Source organism: Triturus cristatus, chromosome 1_2 (assembly GCF_964204655.1).
Source record: "Triturus cristatus chromosome 1_2, aTriCri1.1, whole genome shotgun sequence".
NCBI lineage: Eukaryota > Metazoa > Chordata > Amphibia > Caudata > Salamandridae > Triturus > Triturus cristatus.
In genome coordinates, this window is record NC_140580.1 from 152,798,994 (window position 1) to 152,824,264 (window position 25,271).

General features: G+C 46.6%; 1 protein-coding gene across 2 annotated transcripts in view; it reads right to left on the reverse strand.

Moving 5' to 3' along the window:
* The window catches only part of ACSL5 (acyl-CoA synthetase long chain family member 5), a 206,023-nt gene that overhangs the window by 12,519 nt on the left and 168,233 nt on the right, over positions 1–25,271 (reverse strand). For both annotated transcript variants that reach the window (XR_014961055.1, XM_085603410.1), the window contains exons 16-17: positions 19,303–19,391; positions 19,098–19,214 (exon numbers count right to left, since the gene is read on the reverse strand). Coding sequence is in view for 1 of the 2 variants with exons in the window: in XM_085603410.1 (XP_085459536.1) it covers positions 19,098–19,214; positions 19,303–19,391 (206 nt within the window). In the remaining variant the exon portion in view is untranslated. The remainder of the gene's footprint in view (positions 1–19,097; positions 19,215–19,302; positions 19,392–25,271) is intronic.

Consider the following 25,271-nt stretch of genomic DNA (forward strand, 5'->3'; position numbering starts at 1 on the left):
CTTTGTTCTGTCCCTGTATATAACTACAGACACTGTAAGACTGTCAGATGGGTTAGTCTGTCCCATGATTTACACAAATAATTTAAATAGCACTATTTTATTTCTTTTATAGCGCTACGTCCTGACGTCAAGGGGTCATTTGCATATTGTCTTACTTGGTCAGTCCCCCCACTTCTTTTTATAGGACTTGTGCCATGGTCCCATGGATCCCCCAGACATCCCCTTGCAGGCGGGTGCAGTCACTGACTGCACCCTCCTGCAAGGGGATCTCTAATCCCCTTTGAAAGTGCAGGTGGGTGCCACCTGCACTGTGAAAACACGGAGCGGCTGCTCCGTGTTTTCACATGAATGGCTGCCGAAACCCATGTCTGAGTCTTTTATTCGAACTGCTTCAGGTCATGGCCTTCATGATTTGGAGGGTAAAACTGCACTTTTGGGCAATAGTGGAATGTTTGTTGTGTGTAGAAAAGGGAATGGTGAGGTGTTTTGGACTGACTCCGTGAGAAGAAATGTGTGCACTCATGAGAAGATAAATCATTTAAAAGGTCAGCACACTGATGCCAGCATGAAAAGTGGCCAATCTTAGCCGCCTCCTCTGCAGATAGGAACTACATAAGAGATGAAATGCCATCTCAGACCCTCTGAGCTGGTGTTTTTCACCTTCAGGCCAGCCAAACTCTACAACCGCCATTTACTTTTGTTGTCCATGTGTGATGCCTTTCCCGGCACCATTTGCGATCTTGCCACCTAGCTGAACAGCAAGGGCGAGAGCGGGCACCCCTGAATCATAGGTTGTGGCTGCGGCCACCGTCCGAGCCCCTCCCCCAGCTGAGGCCAGCCTGCGTCTTCTCCTCGCTTTGCCTGTAGCAGGGAAGATTCCGTGCCTGTGGAGACAGGACGACTCTCCCTCCCGATGGTTCGCTTGGATTGATCCTGTGTGCACGCGACCCCCACAGCAGCCTGTGCTCCGCAGAGCTCTTAAGATGTACAATGTCTAGTGAATCTATCATTTTGCCTTATTTTTCTTCGCATTCTCATATTTTGAACTTCCCATTTGAGGTAATACCGCCAGACAAGGGATATCTTGAGAAATCTGGGTCCACATGCGCCCCCTCCTCTCCTTGCCCACTGGGCCCAGCGACGTGTTGTCACTGGGTAACTCGCCCGTGATCCTCGACGGCTCTGCTTCATAACACGCTCAGGAAGGGGCACCGGACCCTTAGGAAAGCCAGAGAACCAATACAAGCACGTGTTTTTCTGCTGCCTTAATGAGCTGCAGGCCGGGGTCAGTCATGTCTCGAAGTGAACATGTCTGCCTCATTTGCTCTGATTATTGCAGGAGATCAGGGGTCACGCGCCTGGGGACAATTATTGGGTTGAAAGGTGTTATTCCAAAGACAGCTTAGTGAAGCAAATTGGCCCACAGGAGGTTATCAGCTCCTCAGGGATGGCGACGGATCGGCTGTACCCAAGAAGTCGGTTAATTAATACAGCTGCTTCATTAAAGGCCCGCTCAAGCTGTTTCATGCTCCTTGTTTTAACTTTCCTCGTTGACTCGGTATGAAACAAGTCTCACTGGGATCCCTATGCACGTGATATGTGACAACGTCATCCGTTGTTGTTTGTATTGCAATTGCAGAAAATAGCGACCAACAACAACTAAACTTGACCCATTATGCCACTTTTTCACACATGGCTCTCAATGCTTGGGTTGGTCCGATTCGAGATGCTTTCAGTTTTTGTATAACAGTGCATCAAGTTTATTTATTGAGCATCAGTAACTGGCTACACGGCTTTAGAGCTTGGCATAAAGTTATTGGGGTTCGCCCAGGATCAAACAATGTAGTTTGAACAAGAATTATCCTGGCTTTAAGGGGAGGTAGTATGGTATTGTGATTCATTACAAGTATATATAATAGTCTTTATTTGGGCTAAAAGCCATAAAAGAAACATACATATTGTTTACACAAGTAAATAGCATGTGAAAAGATATGTGTTTGTGTGAATGCAAAGGTCCGTAGAATAATATTGGTGTAGATTAAAAGGTCATATGATAGTTACACTGTCAAACCAGACCTAAAAAAGCCATGTAGGTTAATGATTGCCCTTCTTCCATCTGTGCTGCTACCTGAGAAAAACAACATACATTTTCTAGTTATTTAAGACTCTTAATTAACATTCCAATACCATGAATGCGGCAGCCCGCACTCTACTCGCTACACCGAAGCACAGATCTGCCTCTAGTGCGTTGCACCGTCTCCATTGGTTGCCTATTGAGCAGAGAATCCGGTTCAAAGACCTCTGCGTCACGCACAAAATACTGTCAAACGTCGGCCCTAAGGTTCTCAGTAATCTATGTCTACCATACACTCCCACCCGTGCTCTGCGGGCCACCACCTGCTACAGGTGCCACGTTTCCATAGGGCGAGAACCGGAGGTCGTTCATTCATGGTACGAGCACCAACTCTTAGGAACTCGCTGCCACTTTCCATCACAAACATCCCCAATCACATGGCCTGTAGAAGGGCAGTAAAAACCTGGCTGTTCCAGTAGCAGGAGCCTCATATGCACCCTCCCTTTGGGACATCACTTTGCTGGGACAGCCATGCGCTCTATAAATCGCCTAACATAACATAACATGTGTGTACCCCTGAAAGTTAATGCTCAATCAGCTGGGTAAATATACAAAATGGTCACAGCTACGTGGAGGGCAGCACTTTTTTTTTGTGTGGAAGCATACTACTTCTGTCCAATCATAACATGCACTCCTGATTTCCAACATGTAGGCTGTGCCAAAGCCTTCTCAAATGATGCTCACATAATTGTCTGGCGATAGCTGCGCTGTTAAGTCAGACCATAAAAAGAGACCCAGATTTCTAAAACAGGTATTTTGTTTCTGCAGTCCACATATTAACCTCTAGGGGGTATATTCACAAGAACGTGTGATAACTACTGCAAGAGTAGCGTAACGCAACTTTCAATATCGCAGCCTATCGCGGGAAAATAACCCTGTGCCAACGTGGAATTCACAACAAGGCGGACCATGCGATAGACACCAGATAACGCTTCAAAGTCCGGCATCAAAATCAACGCCACGCCGCAAAAATGCGAAACACGAATAATCATGCGATGAGGACAATCGCAGTACACAAATCAGCGAAGACCAGCCACAGGCCTGCAAATCACATGCGCCTGGTGGGAAAAAGCAACATGAAAGCAAGCAAAAGAAAAAGCCAAAAAGACATTTCAAACTGCAACATGGAAGCACCCGGACCGAGTGCACAGGACAAGCCGAACACCACAAGCCCCACGGAGGTCCAGCCAGGAACCCCGCGTTCGTGGAAGGGCAAGGACAAGAGGAAGACGGAGTTCAGTCCGCAGGAAGACCAGATCCTCGTCACAGAGGTGACCGAACACCATCAACAACTGTTCGGCATCTCCACTGTGGCACTGGTAACCCAAACCGAAATATGGCAGGCCATCGTAACCAAGGTCAATGCAGTCGGAGTGTCCAGGAGGTCACCAGAGGAGGTCAAGAGGCGCTGGCATGATCTGAAAAGGCAGACCAAACATAAGCTTGTTGCCAACAGGGATGCAGCGACTGCGACTGGAGGTGGGCCTCCTGCGACACAGGAGGAGCTGGATGAGCTGGAGCAAATGGTGGCCAGTCAGCAGTGAGGAGACGGTGGCAGGATTGGTGTGCCTGGACACAGCACGATACGACCTGACACAACAGCAACAGGGTGAGGAACGACCAGGAACGGAGGGGACGGGGGGAGATGGGCACAATGGCACACATACACAAGTATGCGTAGCACACTGCACACCCACAATGACCGTGGAACATGTCCCTGATTACCTTGGCACACTGCAGCACACATAGAAACGCCAAGTAGACCCCCATCCACAATGTGCACAGAGGGGCCCCAACATCACCAAAATCACCACCGACCCATGCACATGTGCCGAATCCAGCAAAGCAGCTGCTCTGTGTCCCACACTGACTATGTAAGTAACACTGCATGTCCGATAGCATGGCAGCAGCCCAAAAAAATGACATGGCCCACGAATCGACATGGAGGTAGCCAAGTGCGGATCACATCCGTAAAGGAGCAGGACACACCCGACATGTCCAAGTACCCACAACCCATGCCTTACAATACACTCAGCAGACGAACAATGCACCAGGCCACAAAATCTGTCCGAGAGCACATATGACCCAAGTCAAAAGCAAATCAGGCGCCAAAAGCACACAATTCAAAGGCACTCCGCCTCAAAGGGAGAAGGTCACACAAAATCAGAGCTGCAGGGGCAACTCCCCCACAATGCAGCACACACACATAGCAATCACAGGACATCAGCAACAACGGCAATGTGGTACAATGTGCAACACCACAGGACAGATCCCACAACAGGTTCCGCTCGTGCATAGTAACAGTCCACTCACATCTGGCAGTGCCTGACACAGTGTGATGATATTGAACGGGTACCACCACACATCCGTCATGTATTGGGAAAACACACCGACTGCCATTGAATAGCCAGCTCCCCCAAAACATTTGTAAGGTACATTGGCATGCAGTCTGAATGTAAACATATGCAAATTAACAACATACATGTGAAACCCTGTTAACCTGCATCTCCCCATACCATTTCAGAGGGACAATCAACACTTACTGCAGAGCAGAACACAAATCCCATCATTGATGATGTAGATGACAACCTGCACAAGATACCCTCCAACGGATACTGGACAGCCTCTGCACCCCACCCCCAGAAGCAGGGCAGGCCAGCTGCCTCGAGGTGTCCCCACCACCTACACAGACCACACAGCAGGAAACACACACCACCACAACAGTCTCCCAGGATCCCCCCGACCAATACCTGGAGCACACACAACGTGTGTGGTCTTCCCAGGTGGAGTTGGCTGAACAGCTGCGGGTGGGTTTCGAGCTCATGGCCGCCAAACTCAATGCCATACGTGGGTGTCTGAGTCCCATCATGGACCACGTACATTCCCTATCAGACACCTCGTGTCTGCACCATGCTCCGTCACAGTCATTGGCTGACCTCGCTGGTGCCATGAATCGGACACTAGAACTGTGTGGGCAGACAGGCACCAGCCATGACAGCACAGAGTTGGGACAGATGTGGAGTTCAATGGAGACCATGGAGCGGATGCGGGCTGGAAGGATGTCTGACACGGATGGACTCCAGCGAGTAGTAGCTGGGGACTTCAATGCCCTGCAGTACTTCATCTTGCCATTGCTGCCACTGAGCCATTCCCAGATGACTGCAGCGGGAACATCGACACACACAGCTCCGACCCCTGATGTGTCCGTGGCACACAGTGATGCTGCCCTATCACCTTCGCAGTCTGATGTGTCAGTGGGACACAGTGATGCAGCCATCATCCCGCCACACACACCGGACACAGAACCCATATCAGGGGAGTAAGAAGGGGATGTGAACTACTGTGTGGGGAAGGAGGCAGTAGCAGCCATCACCACCGTATGGCCTGTCCCTGCCTGGTCATGACCTATGCATCATGGCCTGGGAAACACCTCATAGTGACCCCCGGAACACTCTGCGACTTTAACCCGGACCCCGACACGGACTGCCATTTCTTCACCGCTGGCCAATTACACAGCTATCCTGTTGCGGACTGCACTCTCCCTCTTCCCAATCACTGTGCAATCGCCAAAGGACTCTGGTTGGCACGCCACTGGGCTTCCATGTGATGTGGGCGTGGATGGCCATGTACAGCTCCAGCTCCGTCAATCACCTGAATGTGAATAAAACATTCTAAATCACACAGATGTGCCATCACTATGTTACTCACGTGTGGAGTTATGGCTGGATGTAGGTACAATGATTGCACATGAAGGTACACCCTGGTAACTGACATCTATGCGCATGTGTATCCCTGAGACACATGGCCATTTAGATGACTGAAGGTGAGTACTAGCTGTGTCCCCATTGTATATCAACAACAATCTCACAACCCCCAACGTAGGCACACGTCCATGTATTGAATAGGGCTGTGTGTAGGACTGACCCAAACGAAAGCAGGCCAGGAGTGGTGTCCTACAGCACATGTGACACCAGAAGTTCACGTCGCATATCTACTCACACACATCTGTGTGGACACATTCTGTTGTGATATATGACATTGCTCCACATGATCAGGGGTTGGACACCAAACTCCCATTGCTGAAGTCACGTAAGTGCACATGGCGACCAGCACCCATCCAATAACAAGGTCTGGCTCACAGAGGTGGAGCTTGCCAAAGGGACACCCCCCCCATTGCACATGCGTCAGTCAGTTCCTCCCTGTGTAGGGACGATGCTCATTGTGGTGCAAGAGTGGACAATCCAAACAACACACCTCACAGTTAGACACCAGTGGAATTGCATAGACTTTATTGGCATGTGCGTGTCAGTACTTACGAGGCAAGGGCCACAACAGGCAGGGACATGCTTAAAATATTTACACGCAGCATGGGTACATGTCGAAAATCAGAAAATGTTGGGGCTAAAATGGGCAACATTCATCACGGATGGCAACGCTCTCAGCCCACCTTGCCTTGCTGGATGAGTCATGTGTTGTTTGGCGTCTGCCCATTTCCCCGTGTGAGGGGGCACGACTCTCTGCCCATGGGATCTGCATAGTGCTCTGTCTCTGGAGTGCGCCAATTGTCTGCTCTGCTGACAGTGATCAGGTCCGACAGGTTCACATGTCGTGCTACATTAACATGTGTGAGCTCTCCCCCAGCAATGGGTCAGAATTGGCAAAGTTGCCAAACAACGCTGTGTTGCACTGGGCATGGACCTGCATCACCTTGAACAGGTGTGTGTACACACGCATTGTTCCATTCACATGCATCCGGAGCCAGGACGAAGGCAGACGTATCCTCTGTTGTGGTGGGATGTGTGAGCTTTCCCCACGATGCAACAAGTTGTTGGGACATGTGCTGTGGGTGCCAATCGAATGTAGCTGCAGGAACGTAGTTACTCGTCCATTAATGCCCTTGCAGCTTCATGTGCAATGTGTTCCAATAGTACGTCGTCGTCGTGTTCAAGGAACCCCAGGGTGAGCCAATCCATTAAGTGGTCCAGGCAGGTGTGCTCAGCCCACGCCGTTTCACCAATCCGCAACAAAGCCCAATAGGGGAGCGCCTCGATGTGGTCACTGCACACGAGGAATTGTGCAATCTCCCATGCACAACTACCAATACATATGCAGTATGTCAAGGCACCCCATGCACGGCTGTCTCGGTTACACTCCTGTTCGTGATCCAACAGGGGGCGCAGACACAAGTCATAGTCCAATTCATCAACAGTTGTGTTGGATAGGCAGACATCCATGGGACACTCGAATGTGTATGTTCGGCAGTGGAAGCAGGGCTGGACGCATGTGATGTACGCAATGCGGACGCTGAGCCGGTAACTGATCCGCAGCACTGCCAGTGGCACTGCGCCCAGTAAATGCAGCATACATGCATGGTACTGTTCCACGTGACAGGGGTTGTGCATGTGCCCGGTATGGCCTGCCATTGTGTTGGTGCGTCTCATGGAACGGGCACTCTTCTGAACTGCGGCAGTTGTGTGGAGGATATGCCACAGCTCTGAGCAATGATTCGGTTGTGTGTGCAAAGTTGGGGAGAGTGGGTTGCTGTTTCTGTGAGTGTCAAGGGCATGCCATGTGAGGGTACCACAGGCAGGGGCTTCTGTGTGTGGGGTGTGGATGAGTCGGATAGTTCATTAGGGGAATGCGTGATGTGGGAGTTGTCCCCGTCTGCATCTCTCTGAGGGTGTTCCAGGTGCGTTCTGGACCAAGGTCAGAGGTGCAGCTGTCCTCCTGCCTTCTGCATTGGAACAAAGGAGCTTTCATCCCTGATGTTTGTCTGACTACTACTTGCGTTTTCAGAATGTGATGTGGCGTTGGCGCTGAGATTGGAACAGGGCCTTGGGCTCATGGTGTGCGGATGGCGATACACACACACATGTTGGCATGTGGAGGCAGATGCCCGAGGTGCCTTGTGCTGCTTGTGCAATCTCACTCTCTCTCCCTCGCTCTCTCCCTCTCTTTCCTTTGTTGGGCGCATGGCACACCTTCTTCTCTTGGATTTGGTCTTCTAGTCTGTGTGCTACGGATTGTCCAGTGAGGAGCCGCTAGGACTCATCCTACGGGTTGTCTGGACTTTTGTTTGTATGGTGTTTTGTGATGGTGATTGCATTGCTGTTTGACTGTGTCTCCATTTCCTGGCCACGCATGTGTGTTGATTTTCCTGCTTGTGCGACATCAGGCAAAATGTTTGTATTGGGATTCGTGGTGTTGCTCTGCAGTTTCTTGGTCTGGGGTTGTGGGTGGTACTGGGAGGGATGTGGGGGGGTTGTTGCAGCCTGGGTGTGGTGTCGGAGGGTGTTGTGGCCCTCTTGGGTGTCCAGGCCTCATGATGGGTGGCTTCATGGCTTCTGCTGCCCTTCGGGTGTGGCCCTGGGTTCGTCTCCCTTTTGTGGTGCAGGCTGCCGTCCGACTTTACACCAGGTAAGAACAGGTGTTCTCCACTGTCATGTGTGAAGAGTCACAATGAACTTCATACAGTCTGCTTTTGCTTTCCCTTGATATATTTAAAAAATCTACCAGGATTTGTACATTGAACAAGTTGAAATATCTACCGTATTTCATAATAATAAGTCTAAAATAATGGTAATAGTAATAATGAACTAGTGTAGGAGTTTAGGGCTGCCTTCAGCTTTAAACGAAGGGGTCTAGAAGTCTTTTAAATGCCATTGCAATTCAAATCTCCTCTCAGACGTCCCTCTGAGGTTAAGTACGAATTTGCATGCCGGTCTGAGCAAGGATGCAAACTGCTCCAACAGTCGCATGTGCGTTGTTCTTTTCACAGGAACAGTATTGCAAATATGGCTGTGATGACCAATCCAGTTAGTAAAAGTCCACTCTCTTTCTAGCTCTTTCTTTCCTTCTCTCTTACATGGCATGCTTCTTTCTCCCCCCCACTCCATTCTTTCTCTCACTTTTCCTATCCTTCACACTCGCTTCCGCTTTCCAACCATCTCTCACTCTTCCTTCCTCTTTTTCTCCCTCTGCCTCCACTCTCTTCACTTCTTATCCCTCTCCCCCCCCACCTTTTTTTATCTCTACGTCTTGTCCCCCAACGTTTTTCTCTCGGACTATGGCTCCCTTTTGCTTGCTCTCTTCAGCGCTCTTTTTCTTGCTTTCTCTTTCCTAAAATCTCAATCGCACAATCCTTTAGTAGCGGGCTGAGCAACGCAATCATTCTCATAATAAACACAGCAGGACGTGGTTTTAAGAAAATGCCAAAGGTGAATTAAGGGTAGGAAAAATAGCGAAATCGTTTATTTGTGAAGTACGCATAATTTATATTTCATAAAAATACACGTATTAAGTGAAACACATTTCCCCAGTCGTCTGTCATACACATAAACCAGAAAGCCGTATAAACCTGGTGCTACTAGCGTTTGGATACCTGCAAGGACTTAGGAACTTTATAACTCGATGAATAATTAAATGGCGCATGACCACATTTGAAGATTATAAAATGCTGACGGTAGCCCAAAGCGAAGAGTCGATTAGGAGTGGACTTCGTGACTGACGAGGTTGTAAAATAATTAAGTAGGACAAACTATGGCTGCAGCTCATCTCTCAGTGGAATACAACCGGAAATGTTGAATGGTTTCACCCAGTGGCATGGTCACAGACAAATTGCTCCTCTTTCTAAATTTCCCTGAGAATCTGTGATTGTCAATCCTGAGTCCGACAGAAACAGACTATTTTGCCTGGGTTTTTCCCACTTGCAAATTCAACCAGGCATTACTACGAGAAAAATGCGCGGGAAACAGCTTGGATCGGAGCGGTGGAAAACATGGGATAAAACCAAACCTGCATCCTATTTCTCACCCTGACCTATGAAACTCAGAAGTATGAGGTAAAACCACGTGTGCCGAAAAACTGAGGGGCATATTATCAAGCACGGCGTTAACATTATCGCCGCTTTAGCGGCAGAAAACTGCTGCTAAAGCGGCGATAATGGGCTTGATAATATGCCCTGGAGAATTCCCATAGAAGCCCATGTTGACACCAGAACATGGCCTTCTATGGGAATTCTCTAGTGCATATTATCAAGCCCATTATCGTCGCTTTAGCGGCAGTTTTCTGCCGCTAAAACGGCGATAATTTTAACGCCGTTTCTTAATAATATGCCCCTAAGAGAATTAATAAGATACCTCCAAACAATTTCAATTGGCACTGGATGCAGAGAAGAATGTGTGCAGTCTTTGGAAAAAAACTGTAGTGACATATATGATGGCGCCCTGGGCATCATGGTGTTATTACTTTGCAACGTGTTATCAGCTGGAAACAGTTGCTGAACGTCGGGGTTGCCAAATATTAAGACTGTCTGGTCTTAATTAACCTCATGCCTCTTGTATCCACTAATATGTTATCCCAGGGCACATATCGCACAGTTGTATTCTCTGCTTTCTCCCTTTGCCACTGTTTTTCTGTCTTTCTCTCCCCATTTGCAGTTTTTTCTCCCTCTTGTTCTGGTTCAAAGTCTGATGATTAAGAATAAGTTCTGGTTCCTAATAAAGACTGCCAGCGGCCCCCTCCCCTTGCAACCACCCGTTCAAATTAGGCACTGGATGGAACGTGAAACACAAAGATAAGTCCAAGTAGGGTGCAATGTGTTACTAGAGTGAGCGTGCAAGACAAGATATAACAATGTCATGTCAGTTCTCCAAGGCCTGCACTACCCAAGCAGGGAGCAGCCCTTGTACACGTATTGCCATTGTGCCTGAAAAAACATTACCATAAATTCTGTGTAATGCAAAGGGCGTTATTTTCAGATCTCGCTGACCTAGGTTATTAAAGACCAATTGGTGGTTCACCAAGTCGCATATTATCAAGAAACGGCATTAAAATTATTGCCGCTTTAGCGGCAGAAAACTGCAGCTAAAGCGGCGATAATGGACTTGATAATATGCCCTTGAGAATTCCCATAGAAGCCCATGTTCTGGTGTCAACATGGGCTTTTATTGGAATTCTCTGCGGCATATTATCAAGACCATTATCGCCGCTTTAGCGGCCGTTTTCTACCGCTAAAGAGCGATAATTTTAACGCCGTGCTTTTTAATATGCCCCCAAGAACTTTACAGACTGCCTATAGTTTCATTGCCACTCTCATTTGCTTGCTATTTTTTAATGTCTTTTCTTTTCCTATTTTGTCAATCTTGCCTTCCAGTCTCTCGCCTGGAATAAGGCCTATTTACCAACCCTTTGATTGTCTGACTTATTTCCTTCCACTTCTCACATTTATGAAACTTTTCTTCTTTTTTGTTTGGCACTCCATGAGAGTGCATGTGTTTTCCAGCTATCTCTTTGTGTGCTCCCCAACAAATGTCTGCCCTTTGGTGCTTCGCGTTGCTCTCTGACATATGCACTGTTTGATCTCCCTCTTGTTCACTTCTCCACCTGCCCCTGTGCTGTTCTCTCACTTGTTTGCTATTTTTTCCCCTACGCCAACAGCGCCTTCATTTCCCCCATTCGTTTTTTTTTTGCACTTTCGCACTACACAATTCTTCATTTTTTTATTTACTTATCCAGGAGGCATCTGACATTTTGGATCTGTAAATAAAAAAGCAAAGGAAATGGTGCCTGTGTCATTGCGCTGCTGCGTACGTGTTGCAATTCTTGCACACGCATACGTCATCATGTATATAAGATTCCAGTGGAATGAGGCAGCCACTAGCAACCAGAGGTCGCGTCAGAGTCTTTAAATATTTTTTGCTGATGCAGCACGGATTGGGAAAAAGTGTTTTACCTTTCCCCTGACTCTGTATAGCAAAGCCAAAAGCATTGGCAAAGCCAAAAGGTCCCAAAGGCGAGATCTATTTACTTTGCTAATGCTTGTTAGGGCTGGAGGTTTAGGGTGAACAGTTATGGTTTACTGTGGAAGGCTGGAGTAGGGGCAGAATGTGAAGTTCAATATCAGTCACAATGCATAGATTATGTAAGCAGCATTATTTTTTTTATATAAAGGAATAGGACTTCCACTTGTTTTTAAGCAGCAAACACCTGATGCAAGGTTGGGGCATAAACCCAGTCCTTTCCTTGATACACCTCAATCTGTGTATCATACCTCATGCAGATCCAAGCATTGCATTGGAATAATTAGGGGATTCAAATATGATGCACAACAGAAGATTAAGAGAGAAAGTAAGTGGTCAGTGTGCTTAGTAATGTTCAGATACAATGGGTGTACATCCCACTACTGGATTCAATGGCCATCAATCATAATTAGAGTCAAACGCTGGCAATGGGACTGGATATGGTGTTAACAGAGGTTCAGCCAATCCTTCAGAACTGGAATATTTGGCTGAATGTGTATATAATGCTGGGTGGACTGATGATGGGATGGGTTGGAATGTAACAAGAAAATGAAGAAATAAAGAAGTTACTTATGGTTTTGGGTGATCACAGATTAGCAAGACCATTTATACCGCTAGACTTCAATGCCTAAAGTGATCGAAAAAATGTATTGAGAAAAAAGTAAATTAACTAGTTATCTTAAAAAGTACTCCAGTGAGGTTGTACATATTTCCGATTGTGTGTCTCCTTTGTGTTGGTATGGCTGTTTTTTGTTATTTATAAATATGGAAGAGCTGTGTTATCTCATTAGACAGAGGGGATGTAGCACAGAGGCGCAAAAGTGTATGAGGGATGCCTTCTAATGTTAATTAGTATTTAGTGATTAATTAATTGAATGTTATGTTTGCGGTCTATGTACTTTTGTTGTATGATGGAACAACGCATGCCTGAACCATGCAGTCTTAAACACGACCGCTTCTTTATCATGCATGCCTTTACCACAAGATTTTGGGGTAAAGACATTATTGGTAATGGGACATGTGTGCTAAAGATCATACTCCTGCCTCCAGCCCTGAAAACTGTCTCTTTTCCCCCGCCACGCCCTGAGCCATAAAAATTAACCCCACGCCCTAAAAACGACTGCAACCACAGCCCCGCGCTGAGCCCTAAAAACTGTTCCCTACATCTGTGAAGCAACCTGACCCAGCCACCGCACCCAGAGGCCTAAAGCTGCTCCCAGCCCCTAAAACTGTCCCTTTTCTTGCGCGTGAGCCCTAAAAACCGTCCTACGCCCTAAAAAGTACCCCAGCCCCCAACTGAGCTCTAAAAACTGACCCCTACTTCTGTAAACTACCCTGACCAGCTCCCCCGCCCTGAAGCCTAAAACTGCCCTCAGACCTGAAAATTGTCCCTTCTCCCACCCTGCCCTGAGCCCTACAAAGTTACTCCATACCCTAAAAGCTACCCCGACCCCAGCCCCACTGCCCTGAGCCCTAAAAACTGTCCCCTACACTTGTAAAGTACCCAGACCCAGCCCCCCCTGCCATGGGCCCTAAAACTGGCCCCTGCTCTGTTAGCAACCCCAATCCCCTCTCCTGAGCCCTAAAAACGACCCTACCCTGAAAAACTAGCCCCTCCACCACCAAGACCCAGCCCCACTTACCTCATTGCGTCCTCTCCCGATCCTTTCTGTTCCTGTCTTCTGGTGCCCACCCATCCCTCTGCATCTAGACTGCGCATTGCCTTAACCATGTATATGCGTTGTTAAGGCATATGTGTGGTTAAGGCAAGCATGGTTTGGCTTGCGGAAAAACGGCATGTGTAACTGAGCCCGTGTTGTTAAGGCTGTTTCCCATGTACTTTGAGTGACTTCTTGGCTCTGTAGACTGCTCTCTATATCTGAATACAACAATTCAACCACCTTGCCTTTAGGAAGAACTATACACAATAGCTTCATAACCAGGAAGGGCCTGAGGCTACTCAGACTGCACTGATGCTATGTGTATGTGTTTAATTAATATTAGCAGCTGTTATGTCGACTTATATTCAATAGGAACACACAGGCTGGACCTTATTGTTGTGAATAACCACATATCACTCAGTTTCTGAAACATTATGTGATCTGTGATACAAAGGGATATCTTGGAACACGGTATCTCCTCAAGATGGGAATTTAGGCCTTGGTTAGTACCACCTGCTGTAAATGGTCATTTGATGAAGAACATGTTTTCACAAAAAAGTCAACACTCCTTTAACTAAATGAGAAAAGAAATGGAGGAACCAGATCAAGAGAGGCTTGAACTAGAGCCCTCTTTTGGAAGAAAGGGGGCAATCCCTGTGTTTGTAACAAATGGAAGCAAATCAGAAGGATTCATCAAACCAAGGTACCTAACCTAAAGGGATTCCTACACAAACGATGTTCAATGTTTTGCTGACTGTTCTTTCCATCCCAGATTATCTACTTCTGCCAAACCAAAGATTTCCAAACTTTCCCCCCATCTGAACTACACTAAGTCCTGCCAGAAAGCCTGCCACAAAACCCTCCCTGCAACTCTGCAACTTACACAGCCTTCATATGCAGTCTCCCTGCCTACTTGCAGGGCAAGGCAGCATCTTTTGTTTTACCACAGCACCATGCTGCAGTCTTTCAGTTTTTTATCCCACATTTTTTATTCTGAAAGACCACCCACTGTTTTAATACCTCATGATGTCCAACTGTCTTTCTTACGATTGAAATAACCTAAAACCAGATCTTCATACTCTTGGAATGAAGGAGGTGCACTGTGACAACGGCCTCCCCTGTATACAGTATGGGTTGAGAGTTAGGGAAATGGAAAACTTAAAGACAAGATCCTCAGACCCCCTCCAACCATTATAGAGGGAATTATCTCATTTATTTATTTTTAACATTTATAGAGCGCACTGTAATCCTACGGGCATCCTGGCGCTATGACATTGGGAAGGAGACCAGCAGGAGAAGTTACAAGAGCTAAGCCAGAGGGTCATACTTTAGGGAAGAGCCACGTCTTGACTTTCTTGCGGAACGTCATTAGGTCTTGTATTCTCCTAATTTCCAGAGGAAGACGATTCCAAAGGTGGGCAGTTGCCACGCCGAACGCTCTTTCCCCCAGAGTTACTTTCTTTATCCTGGGAATCCTAACAAGACTAGCAGTCGATGAGCGAAGGTTGCGTGCAGGTTCATACCATTTGAATCTGCCTTGAAGCAGTTTGGGCCCTTGTCCATGAAGTGCCTTAAACACTATACATAGGGATTTGAACAAAATCCTTTGAGCCACTGGGAGCCAGTGCAGGTCTGCCAGCGCTTGGGATGTAGAAGTGCTGCGTGCCCCAGTCAATGCAAGCTTTGCTGCTGCCGCCTGGATACTCTGGAGCCTGGCAATCAGATATCCCGGAGACTCCAAGGGCATTACAATAGTCCAGGCGACTCAGAATAATGCTCCTAACTACCGTAATTCTTGCCTGGGCTGGCAGTAATGGTAGCACTTTCTGGAGTCCCCGGATAAGAGTATAACAACCTCCCACCAGTTTGTTGACATGGGATTCCAAGTTCAACTTCTCATTAAAACTGACCCCCAGATTGCGTACTGTGCTCACTGGCACCAGAGGGACAACTGTAGGTATGGGCCAGAAATCAGCTGGTAGCACTGATGGGACGCCAACCACCTTACAGTGCAAAATCTCTGTTTTCTCACTGTTAAATTGTAGCGAGTTGTCCCTCAGCCAATTCAGCATTTCTTGCATGCACGCATGGAAGCTTTCCTGTGAGTCCGCATGGTCGCCGTCCAAGGACACAATAAGCTGGGTGTCATCGGCGTAATTGACCACGCAGATATTATGGGTTTTAATGATATCCAGAAGTGGCCGCATGTATGCGTTAAACAATATGGGGCTGATTGAGGACCGATGCTGTGCCATACATGTATTAAGAGTGGAGACATGTAAGTGCAAGCTTTTATCTCTCTATAATGGCTTTACCATTAAAGTACTTCTATCAGAGATGGACGGTCCAAAGGATAACACAGGACTTGCATCCGGGTACACCCGGGTTACTAGCTCCATTATGGTACCACCTAATTATGTCAGGTTTAGTGTCAAACAACATGCCTCCTCTCCCTTGACACTAATCTGACATCAAGGGGAGGCTAGCATGCACCGAGGTGGCTATCTAGTGGTTGCCCATCTGGTTACCCTTGCTGACGTGTTTTGATTGGCAGGCCCGGGTTTTTCTGCCCCAGCTGCCACCAAGCCAGTCTTCTGCCCTCCTGCCAGGTATATTGAGCACTCCCAGGAGTCAGAACAAAGACTTGGGCAGGAAGGCAGTCCCACCTCCCTCCTCCCAAGGGGGCTAGTGAAGTGACACATCAGAGCGGTGAGTTTCAAAGGATGCACTGCCTCTGATACGCATCTGGGCTATTGCCTTAATGAGGACACAACCCTCCTCTTACCCTAGGAACCATTGGACCCAAGCAAGGTGGGAAATTAGGTATGCAGGATGTGTTCACCTCCAGTAAGGCTGGACACACCTCCAGGGTGAGCAGCCTGATCTGTACACTTAAAATTGATTTGTGCCATCTTTAGGAGGGTGGAAATAGTGGTCTCTGGGTAGTAAAGGTGACCTACACTACCAGATGTGATCACCTCAGGGGCAGATTAGCTGTAAGGGACTGGCTGCCCATTGGTTGCTAGCTCCCACACTCCGAACTTGCCTAAATCCAGGATTTAAGGGACCCCCTCACACCAGAACCTCAGTTCTGATTGACTTCAAAGAAGGACCAAGAGGAGACCCGTGTTACCGACATCAGGACTTTTTCCACTGGCACAAAGCAAAAGAGGGATATTCTCTGAGGCAACAGACTTGGAATTGAGTATACGACCATCGTCCTTGACTAACACTCAACACTTCCAAAGAGAGACACCCTTGTGGAAGCCAGAAGCGCCCTACAACTCCCTTGGATGGGTGGGACCAGTCCCCTGCAAAGTGCAGGTAAAACAATGCTCAGGAACAAAGAATAGCTGCCCATTGGACCCGCTGAGGGATCGCCCAAAGTTAAATGGTTTAGTGCATTCTGAAAGTTGCAGTCTGGCTGTCAACGAAGTTTCAAGCCGCTTCTGCACTCCCCTGACCTCAAGACGTCAAAGTTCATTTAAGGTACTTTTACTGCTACCAAGGCTTGTTGGTCACTAGTCCGGTAACCGACCTCTTAACTTGATGCTGAATTACGCAGGCATCAAACAATGCCTGCGACCAATGTCAGCAACGACCCCGCTCTTATGATTCTGCATTCCCTTTCTGGCAGCACCGTCTCTATGGGAAAAGCAGCTTTACTGTGGGTCCCGTTTAGGACCACTGACAGCCAGGACAACCACTGCACCTGGGCTCCACGGGCCAGGTAAAATTTAACTGACTGTTGTGGCCTGGTCCTGAGACCCCTACCACCTCTACCCTGCACGGGTGGAACTTTAAGTGACCGATTGTCACTTGTAGTTTTTGCCATTGACCACAATGTTAAATGACAAGCAGCAGCCACTCCGCTATGGCCGAGCAGTGTTGCCCCACTGGCTCAGAGCCAGCAGCTGAAAAATAAAACAATATTGTGCTAATATTTTATTTTTCAGCTGCTGGCTGAGCCAGAATGTGCAGGGAGGGACAGGGCCGGGGCATGGGAGGGGAGAGGAGGATTGGTAGGTGCACTTTTAAGTGCGCATGTCAGCTTGGCCAGCCGTATCAGCCGGCAAAACTGACATGTGCACTTAGGTTTCTCCAACCCAACTGCATTCCACAGCTGGGTTATAGAAACATCACAGACTCCCTCTGCCTGAGCGAACGCTAATCCAACCCACTCAGGCCAATCCCCACGCTGTTCTCATGGTTGAGAGCAGCACAGGGAGTGGATGGGGAGTCCCTGATGCTGTACCAGGGACTGCTGGGACCAGGAACAGAGGAGTGAAAGGCGGCAGGCAGCACCAGGTAAGTCTTTGTTATTTATTTCTACCCCCCCCCCACCGTGCGGCCCCCCTTAGCGCTCCCCAGGCCCCCTCCATCCACCCACCACTCCTTATCTTTGTCAGCCGCCACTGTAAATGACAGCTGTTTTTAATGCATTTATTTGTCATCACTTTGAACATCTATAACTCCGGGTTATATGTATGTAAAAAAGTTCGCTTTGGTGTCTAAAATGATATAAAATAGCTCTATTTTTATAAATTTGTGTCGAATTTCTATTGAGTCATCTCAATTACTTATGAACCAATATGGTATTGTAAAATGCTTAACACAGGTTCCTCTATTAAAGTCTGACTATTCTTTGCCACACTACCAGGATGGAGCTAAGGATTTTTTTGTTGTGAATCCAAGGATCATCTTTGAGGCATTGTGATAATATTGCATGGTAAGGTTACCCAACCATACCCCATAATCTTCCCCTTTCCTACAGTGAGTGTTCCTAAAAGACCCTGGAAAATCCTCAAGATGTACTCAGTTTGCTTCCAGTTTGTCCCCATTAACTGCAAACATAAGAAGTACAAAGAAAAGAGAGAGACCGTCCAGCGAAACCAATGCCAATAATATCAGTGAGTCACAGTATCCCAAACTGCCAACTTGGGGAATTCTGCGTTTTTGGTGCCGCATCACTGACTGATGACTTCAACCGGCCACAATCGAGGTTAGCCTGGCCATAATATTGAACAGTGCACACTGTAGAAAACAAATATTGCCCAAGGACCACACAGCAAACAGTGCCATGAAGGAGCATTCCAGGATGTATCTCACTCATGGAAGCAAACACCAAGGTTTCTTATGAGGAACTCTGACCCAAGGAATTATTTTTTTAGATCATGAAACCTTTCATTGGATCAGCATGAAAATACAAAAGATGCATTGGTCATGTGCTAACGAACAATGCGTTGTGGTGTTTATACTGGTCTCATAAAAGTATCAACAGGGACATGCAATGACGATTCTGCAGGTAAATGAAGTAGATAGAATCTTACTGCCACCACTCCATCAACACTTCCACCCCCTGCAGCAGCCACTTCATCTGCTACCCCAGGCATGCCACACTCTACATTTTATCCTAGAGGCTAAAGCCCACGACCCTAGGAAGACGTAGCAAATAAGAAAGATTTTAGCTTCATGAAAATTTGAAATAAGCAAATAACCTACTGGCAACCATTTCCCAATGTCGCCGGTGTGAAGCCACCCATCTGCGTCAAGAGCTTCTGCCGTTTTCTCTGGGTCCTTGAGGTAGCCTTTGAACACATTTGTTCCTTTAATGCAGACCTGTGTATCGATGAATAGAAACATTGAAGTTTGGGCCTTGATTAAGGTTTTCCTTTGGCCCTAACCATAGCATGAGAGAAATATTTACCTCTCCTTCCGCGTTAGCTGAGAAATAGTTCATGTCTGGCACATCTTCCAGTTTGACAATGTTGCAAGGAACAGGTGTGCCAACATGGCCTGAAATAGGAACACATGTATGTTATAAGGAATCTACAATTTATCTAGAAACATATTTGATCACTGCTGAATCGGAAATCGGTTACCTTGCTTTTCATTCCTGCTTGCCTTTTCTATCCACAATTGTGTGGGGCACCTCTATGCCTCTGCGCTTGCCCTTCTTAGACAGGGGCTTAAATGAGCCTTTTTAGGTCTCGCCTGACCCAGCGAATGCGCTGGTCTGGCGAGACTTTTTGAGAAGGCTCCAAAAAGTGCTACCAGGCCAGCCTAGAGCTACAGTGCTTGTGCGCGGGCGCGCGCGCCGCATTTTACCGCGATTGCTTTCACTTTCGCGGCCGCACGGCCGCTTGGCATATCCAATAGGTCTCGCTTTTGGGACCTTATAAGTATTTAGTTATGCAACTGTTGCATGGCTAAACACTTATAAGGTCCCAAAGGCGAGACCTATTGGCTATGCCAATGCTTGTTTCCTTTTCTCTCTCGGGATATTTCTCAAGAGAGGAATTAATTACACTGGAAACAAATGGATGTTTTTTGTCTAATGGTTTCTGAGCAGGAAAACAGTTCGGAAGATCCTTTTCATGTTCCAGAAGAAGAAAAAGAAGCCATGTTTCTGTCCATTGTTGTTTGGCAACAGAGCTTATGAATCCAACACAGACTTAGGGTCGCCTGTGGGTCTCACCCCACTCATTTGTAAGGGCTTTCTTGTCTATCTAATCTAAGTTCACTGCTCTTAATTTGATGGTTTTCCTCCCTAGTCTTGAGTATGTCCCAGCCAAGAAGCATTTATGTCTCACCAAGTTTTAATTGGACGAATCGCATCCTTGCAGTGATGATGTGATGAGATATTATCATGCACGTGAGCATGTGAAACCATTCTCTGCTTAATGTGTAATATAATATGTGCCAGTCCCAAACATTTGCCTACAAGTTGCCGGCAGCACTGCCAGGAGAAGCTTCTCCGTAATGGTGGAGGAACATCACCCCATTGCCTAGAGGCAGCAGATGATAAATACAATGATAATAATACAACGTTCTAATCATTTTATTTATCGATGTCTGAGGCGCGCTATGAGTATAGGGCGAGAGCGGCCCGGCATGGCAGGGTAAAGGAGTAGTGTACACTTATAAGTGCGCATGTCAGTTTTGCCGGCAATCTTAGGCCGGCCAAACAGACATGCGGACTTATGTTTCTCCAACCCAGCTATGTTGCACAGCTGAGTTGGAGAAAAGCCACAGGTTCCCAGACACTGTGTGAGTGTGATCTTCTGCAGTGCAGAATATCAAGGATGCATAGTCTTTATTCTACCTCATGCATATTCAATCCATCTTTTAATCATCATCATCATCATCATCATCATATCATTTAATCTTGATTCTACCTCATGCATTTTTAATCCATTACCAGACACTGCCCTGTGCTGCTGTTTCACTCCTGCACATTCTTTTTCGTCCTTGTTTTCTCATCTAATCACTGTTTTTCTGTCTTTCTTTTGCTTCTTCTTTTCTCTTTTTTTGTTTTTCTCTCTCTTGTTTTGGGCCAAGTCTGATGAGGAAAAATAAGTAATGATGCTCAAAATGAGCGTGGGTGGTCCCCACCTGCAACCACTGGCTCAAAATAAGCACTGGTTTTTCTATGTGTGAATTTCTATGTGTGCTTCTATGTCCCTGTATTTGTGAGTTCCTGTGTGCACTTAGTCATGACATTCTATATTTTAGGTAAGGAAAAGGATGCAAATGCCATGCAAAGGGTGCTTTACATAATGTTGGAAAGCAGAGACTTGCTTTTTCAATGGTGCATTACACAGTGGGAATGTTACAGTGGCACAGCACCTGTGGTTCACATATTGTAACAATGTGGACCCTCAGTATGGTGACGGTGCTGTACAGAGTGGGAATGCTAAAGTGGCGCAGGACCTGTGGTTTATATTTTGTTACAATGTGGACACTGTATGGTAACGGTGCTGTACACAATGGGAATGTTACAGTGGCGCAGGACCTGTTGTTTATATATTGTTACAATATGGACACTGTATGGTAACGGTGCTGTACACAGTGGGAATGGTACAGTGGCGCAGCACCTGTGGTTTATAAATTGTTACATTGTGGACACCCTGTATGGTAACGATGCTGTACACAATGGGAATGTTAAAGTGGTGCAGCACCTGTGGTTTACATATTGTTACAATGTGGACACTCATTATGGTAACGGTGCTGTACACAGTGGGAATGCTAAAGTGGCGCAGCACCTGTGGTTTATATATTGTTACAAAGTGGACACTCTGTATGGTAACGGTGCTGTACACAATGGGAATGTTACAGTGGTGCAGCACCTGTGGTTTATAAATTGTTACATTGTGGACACTCTGTATGGTAACGGTGCTGTACACAGTGGGAATGTTACAGTGGCGCAGCACCTGTGGTTTACATATTGTTACAATGTGGACTCTCTGTATGGTAACGGTGCTGTACACAGTGGGAATGGTATAGTGGCGCAGCACCTGTGGTTTATAAATTGTTACATTGTGGACACTCTGTATGGTAACGGTGCTGTACACAATGGGAATGTTAAAGTGGACACTCTGTATGGTAACAGTGCTGTACACAATGGGAATGTTAAAGTGGCGCAGCAGCTGTGGTTTACATATTGTTACAATGTGGACACTCATTATGGTAACGGTGCTGTACATAGTGGGAATGCTAAAGTGGCGCAGCACCTGTGGTTTATATATTGTTACAATATGGACACTGTATGGTAACGGTGCTGTACACAATGGGAATGTTACAGTGGCGCAGCACCTGTTGTTTATATATTGTTACAATATGGAGACTCTGTATGGTAACGGTGCTGTACACAATGGGAATGTTAAAGTGGCGCAGCACCTGTGGTTTACATATTGTTACAATATGGACACTCTGTATGGTAACAGTGCTGTACACAGTGGGAATGTTACAGTGGCGCAGCACCTGTGGTTTACATATTGTTACAATGTGGACTCTCTGTATGGTAATGGTGCTGTACACAGTGGGAATGTTAAAGTGGCGCAGCACCTGTGGTTTACATATTGTTACAATGTGGACACTCATTATGGTAACGGTGCTGTACACAGTGGGAATGCTGAAGTGGTGCAGCACCTGTGGTTTATATATTGTTACAATGTGGACACTCTGTATGGTAACGATGCTGTACACAATGGGAATGTTACGGTGGCGCAGCACCTGTTGTTTATATATTGTTACAATATGGACACTCTGTATGGTAACGGTGCTGTACACAATGGGAATGTTAAAGAGGCGCAGCACCTGTGATTTACATATTGTTACAATATGGATACTCTGTATGGTAACGGTGCTGTACACAGTGGGAATGTTACAGTGGTGCAGCACCTGTGGTTTATAAATTGTTACATTGTGGACACTCTGTATGGTAACGGTGCTGTACACAGTGGGAATGGTATAGTGGCGCAGCACCTGTGGTCTATAAATTGTTACATTGTGGACACTCTGTATGGTAACGGTGCTGTACACAATGGGAATGTTAAAGTGGACACTCTGTATGGTAACAGTGCTGTACACGATGGGACTGTTAAAGTGGCACAGCACCTGTGGTTTACATATTGTTACAATGTGGACACTCTGTCTGGTAACGGTGCTGTACACAGTGGAAATGTTACAGTGGTGCAGCACCTGTGGTTTACATATTGTTACAATGTGGACACTCATTATGGTAACGGTGCTGTACACAGTGGGAATGTTAAAGTGGCGCAACACCTGTGGTTTATATATTGTTACAATGTGGACACTCTGTAAGGTAACGGTGCTGTACACAGTGGGAATGTTACAGTGGTGCAGCACCTGTGGTTTACATATTGTTACAATGTGGACACTCTGTATGGTAACGGTGCTGTACACAGTGGGAATGTTACAGTGGCGCAGCACCTGTGGTTTACATATTGTTACAATGTGGACACTCTGTATGGTAATGGTGCTGTACACAATGGGAATGTTACAGTGGCGCAGCACCTGTTGTTTATATATTGTTACAATATGGACACTGTATGGTAACGGTGCAGTACACAGTGGGAATGGTACAGTGGCGCAGCACCTGTGGTTTATAAATTGTTACATTGTGGACACTCATTATGGTAACGGTGCTGTACACAGTGGGAATGCTGAAGTGGCACAGCACCTGTGGTTTATATATTGTTACAATGTGGACACTCTGTATGGTAACGATGCTGTACACAATGGGAATGTTACGGTGGCGCAGCACCTGTGGTTTACATATTGTTACAATGTGGACTCTCTGTATGGTAAGGGTGCTGTACACAGTGGGAATGTTAAAGTGGCGCAGCACCTGTGGTTTACATATTGTTACAATGTGGACACTCATTATGGTAACGGTGCTGTACACAGTGGGAATGCTAAAGTGGAGCAGCACCTGTGGTTTATATATTGTTACAATATGGACACTCTGTATGGTAACGGTGCTGTACACAGTGGGAATGTTAGAGTTGCGCAGCACCTGTGGTTTACATATTGTTACATGTAGACACTCTGTATGGTAACGGTGCTGTACACAGTGGGAATATTACAGTGGTGCAGCACCTGTGGTTTACATATTGTTACAATGTGGACACTCATTATGGTAACGGTGCTGTACACAGTGGGAATGTTAAAGTGGCGCAGCACCTGTGGTTTATATATTGTTACAATGTAGACACTCTGTATGGTAATGGTGCTGTACACAGTGGGAATGTTACAGTGGCGCAGCACCTGTGGTTTATATATTGTTACAATATGGACACTCTGTATGGCAACGGTGCTGTACACAGTGGGAATGTTACAGTGGCGCAGCACCTGTTGTTTATATATTGTTACAATATGGACACTCTGTATGGTAACGGTGCTGTACACAATCGAGATGTTAAAGTGGCGCAGCACCTGTGGTTTTCATATTGTTACAATATGGACACTCTGTATGGTAACAGTGCTGTACACAGTGGGAATGTTACAGTGGTGCAGCATCTGTGTTTTATAAATTGTTACATTGTGGACACTCTGTATGGTAACGGTGCTGTACACAGTGGGAATGGTAAAGTGGCGCAGTACCTGTGGTTTATAAATTGTTACATTGTGGACACTCTGTATGGTAACGGTGCTGTACACAATGGGAATGTTAAAGTGGACATTCTGTATGGTAACAGTGCTGTACACAATGGGACTGTTAAACTGGCACAGCACCTGTGGTTTACATATTGTTACAATGTGGACACTCTGTATGGTAACGGTGCTGTACACAGTGGGAATGTTACAGTGGTGCAGCACCTGTGGTTTATATATTGTTACAATGTGGACACTCCGTATGATAATGGTGCTGTACACAATGGGAATGTTACAGTGGCACAGCACCTGTGGTTTACATATTGTTACAATGTGGACACTCTGTATGGTAACAGTACTGTACACAGTGGCAATGTTACAGTGGTGCAGCACCTGTGGTTTACACATTGTTACAATGTGGACACTCATTATGGTAACGGTGCTGTACACAGTGGGAATGTTAAAGTCGCGCAGCACCTGTGGTTTATATATTGTTACAATGTGGACACTCTGTATGGTAATGGTGCTGTACACAGTGGGAATGTTACAGTGGTGCAGCACCTGTGGTTTACATATTGTTACAATGTGGACACTCTTTATGGTAACGGTGCTGTACACAGTGGGAATGTTACAGTAGTGCAGCACCTGTGGTTTACATATTGTTACAATGTGGACACTCTGTATGGTAACGGTGCTGTACACAGTGGGAATGTTACAGTGGCGCAGCACCTGTGGTTTCTATATTGTTACAATGTGGACACTCATTATGGTAATGAT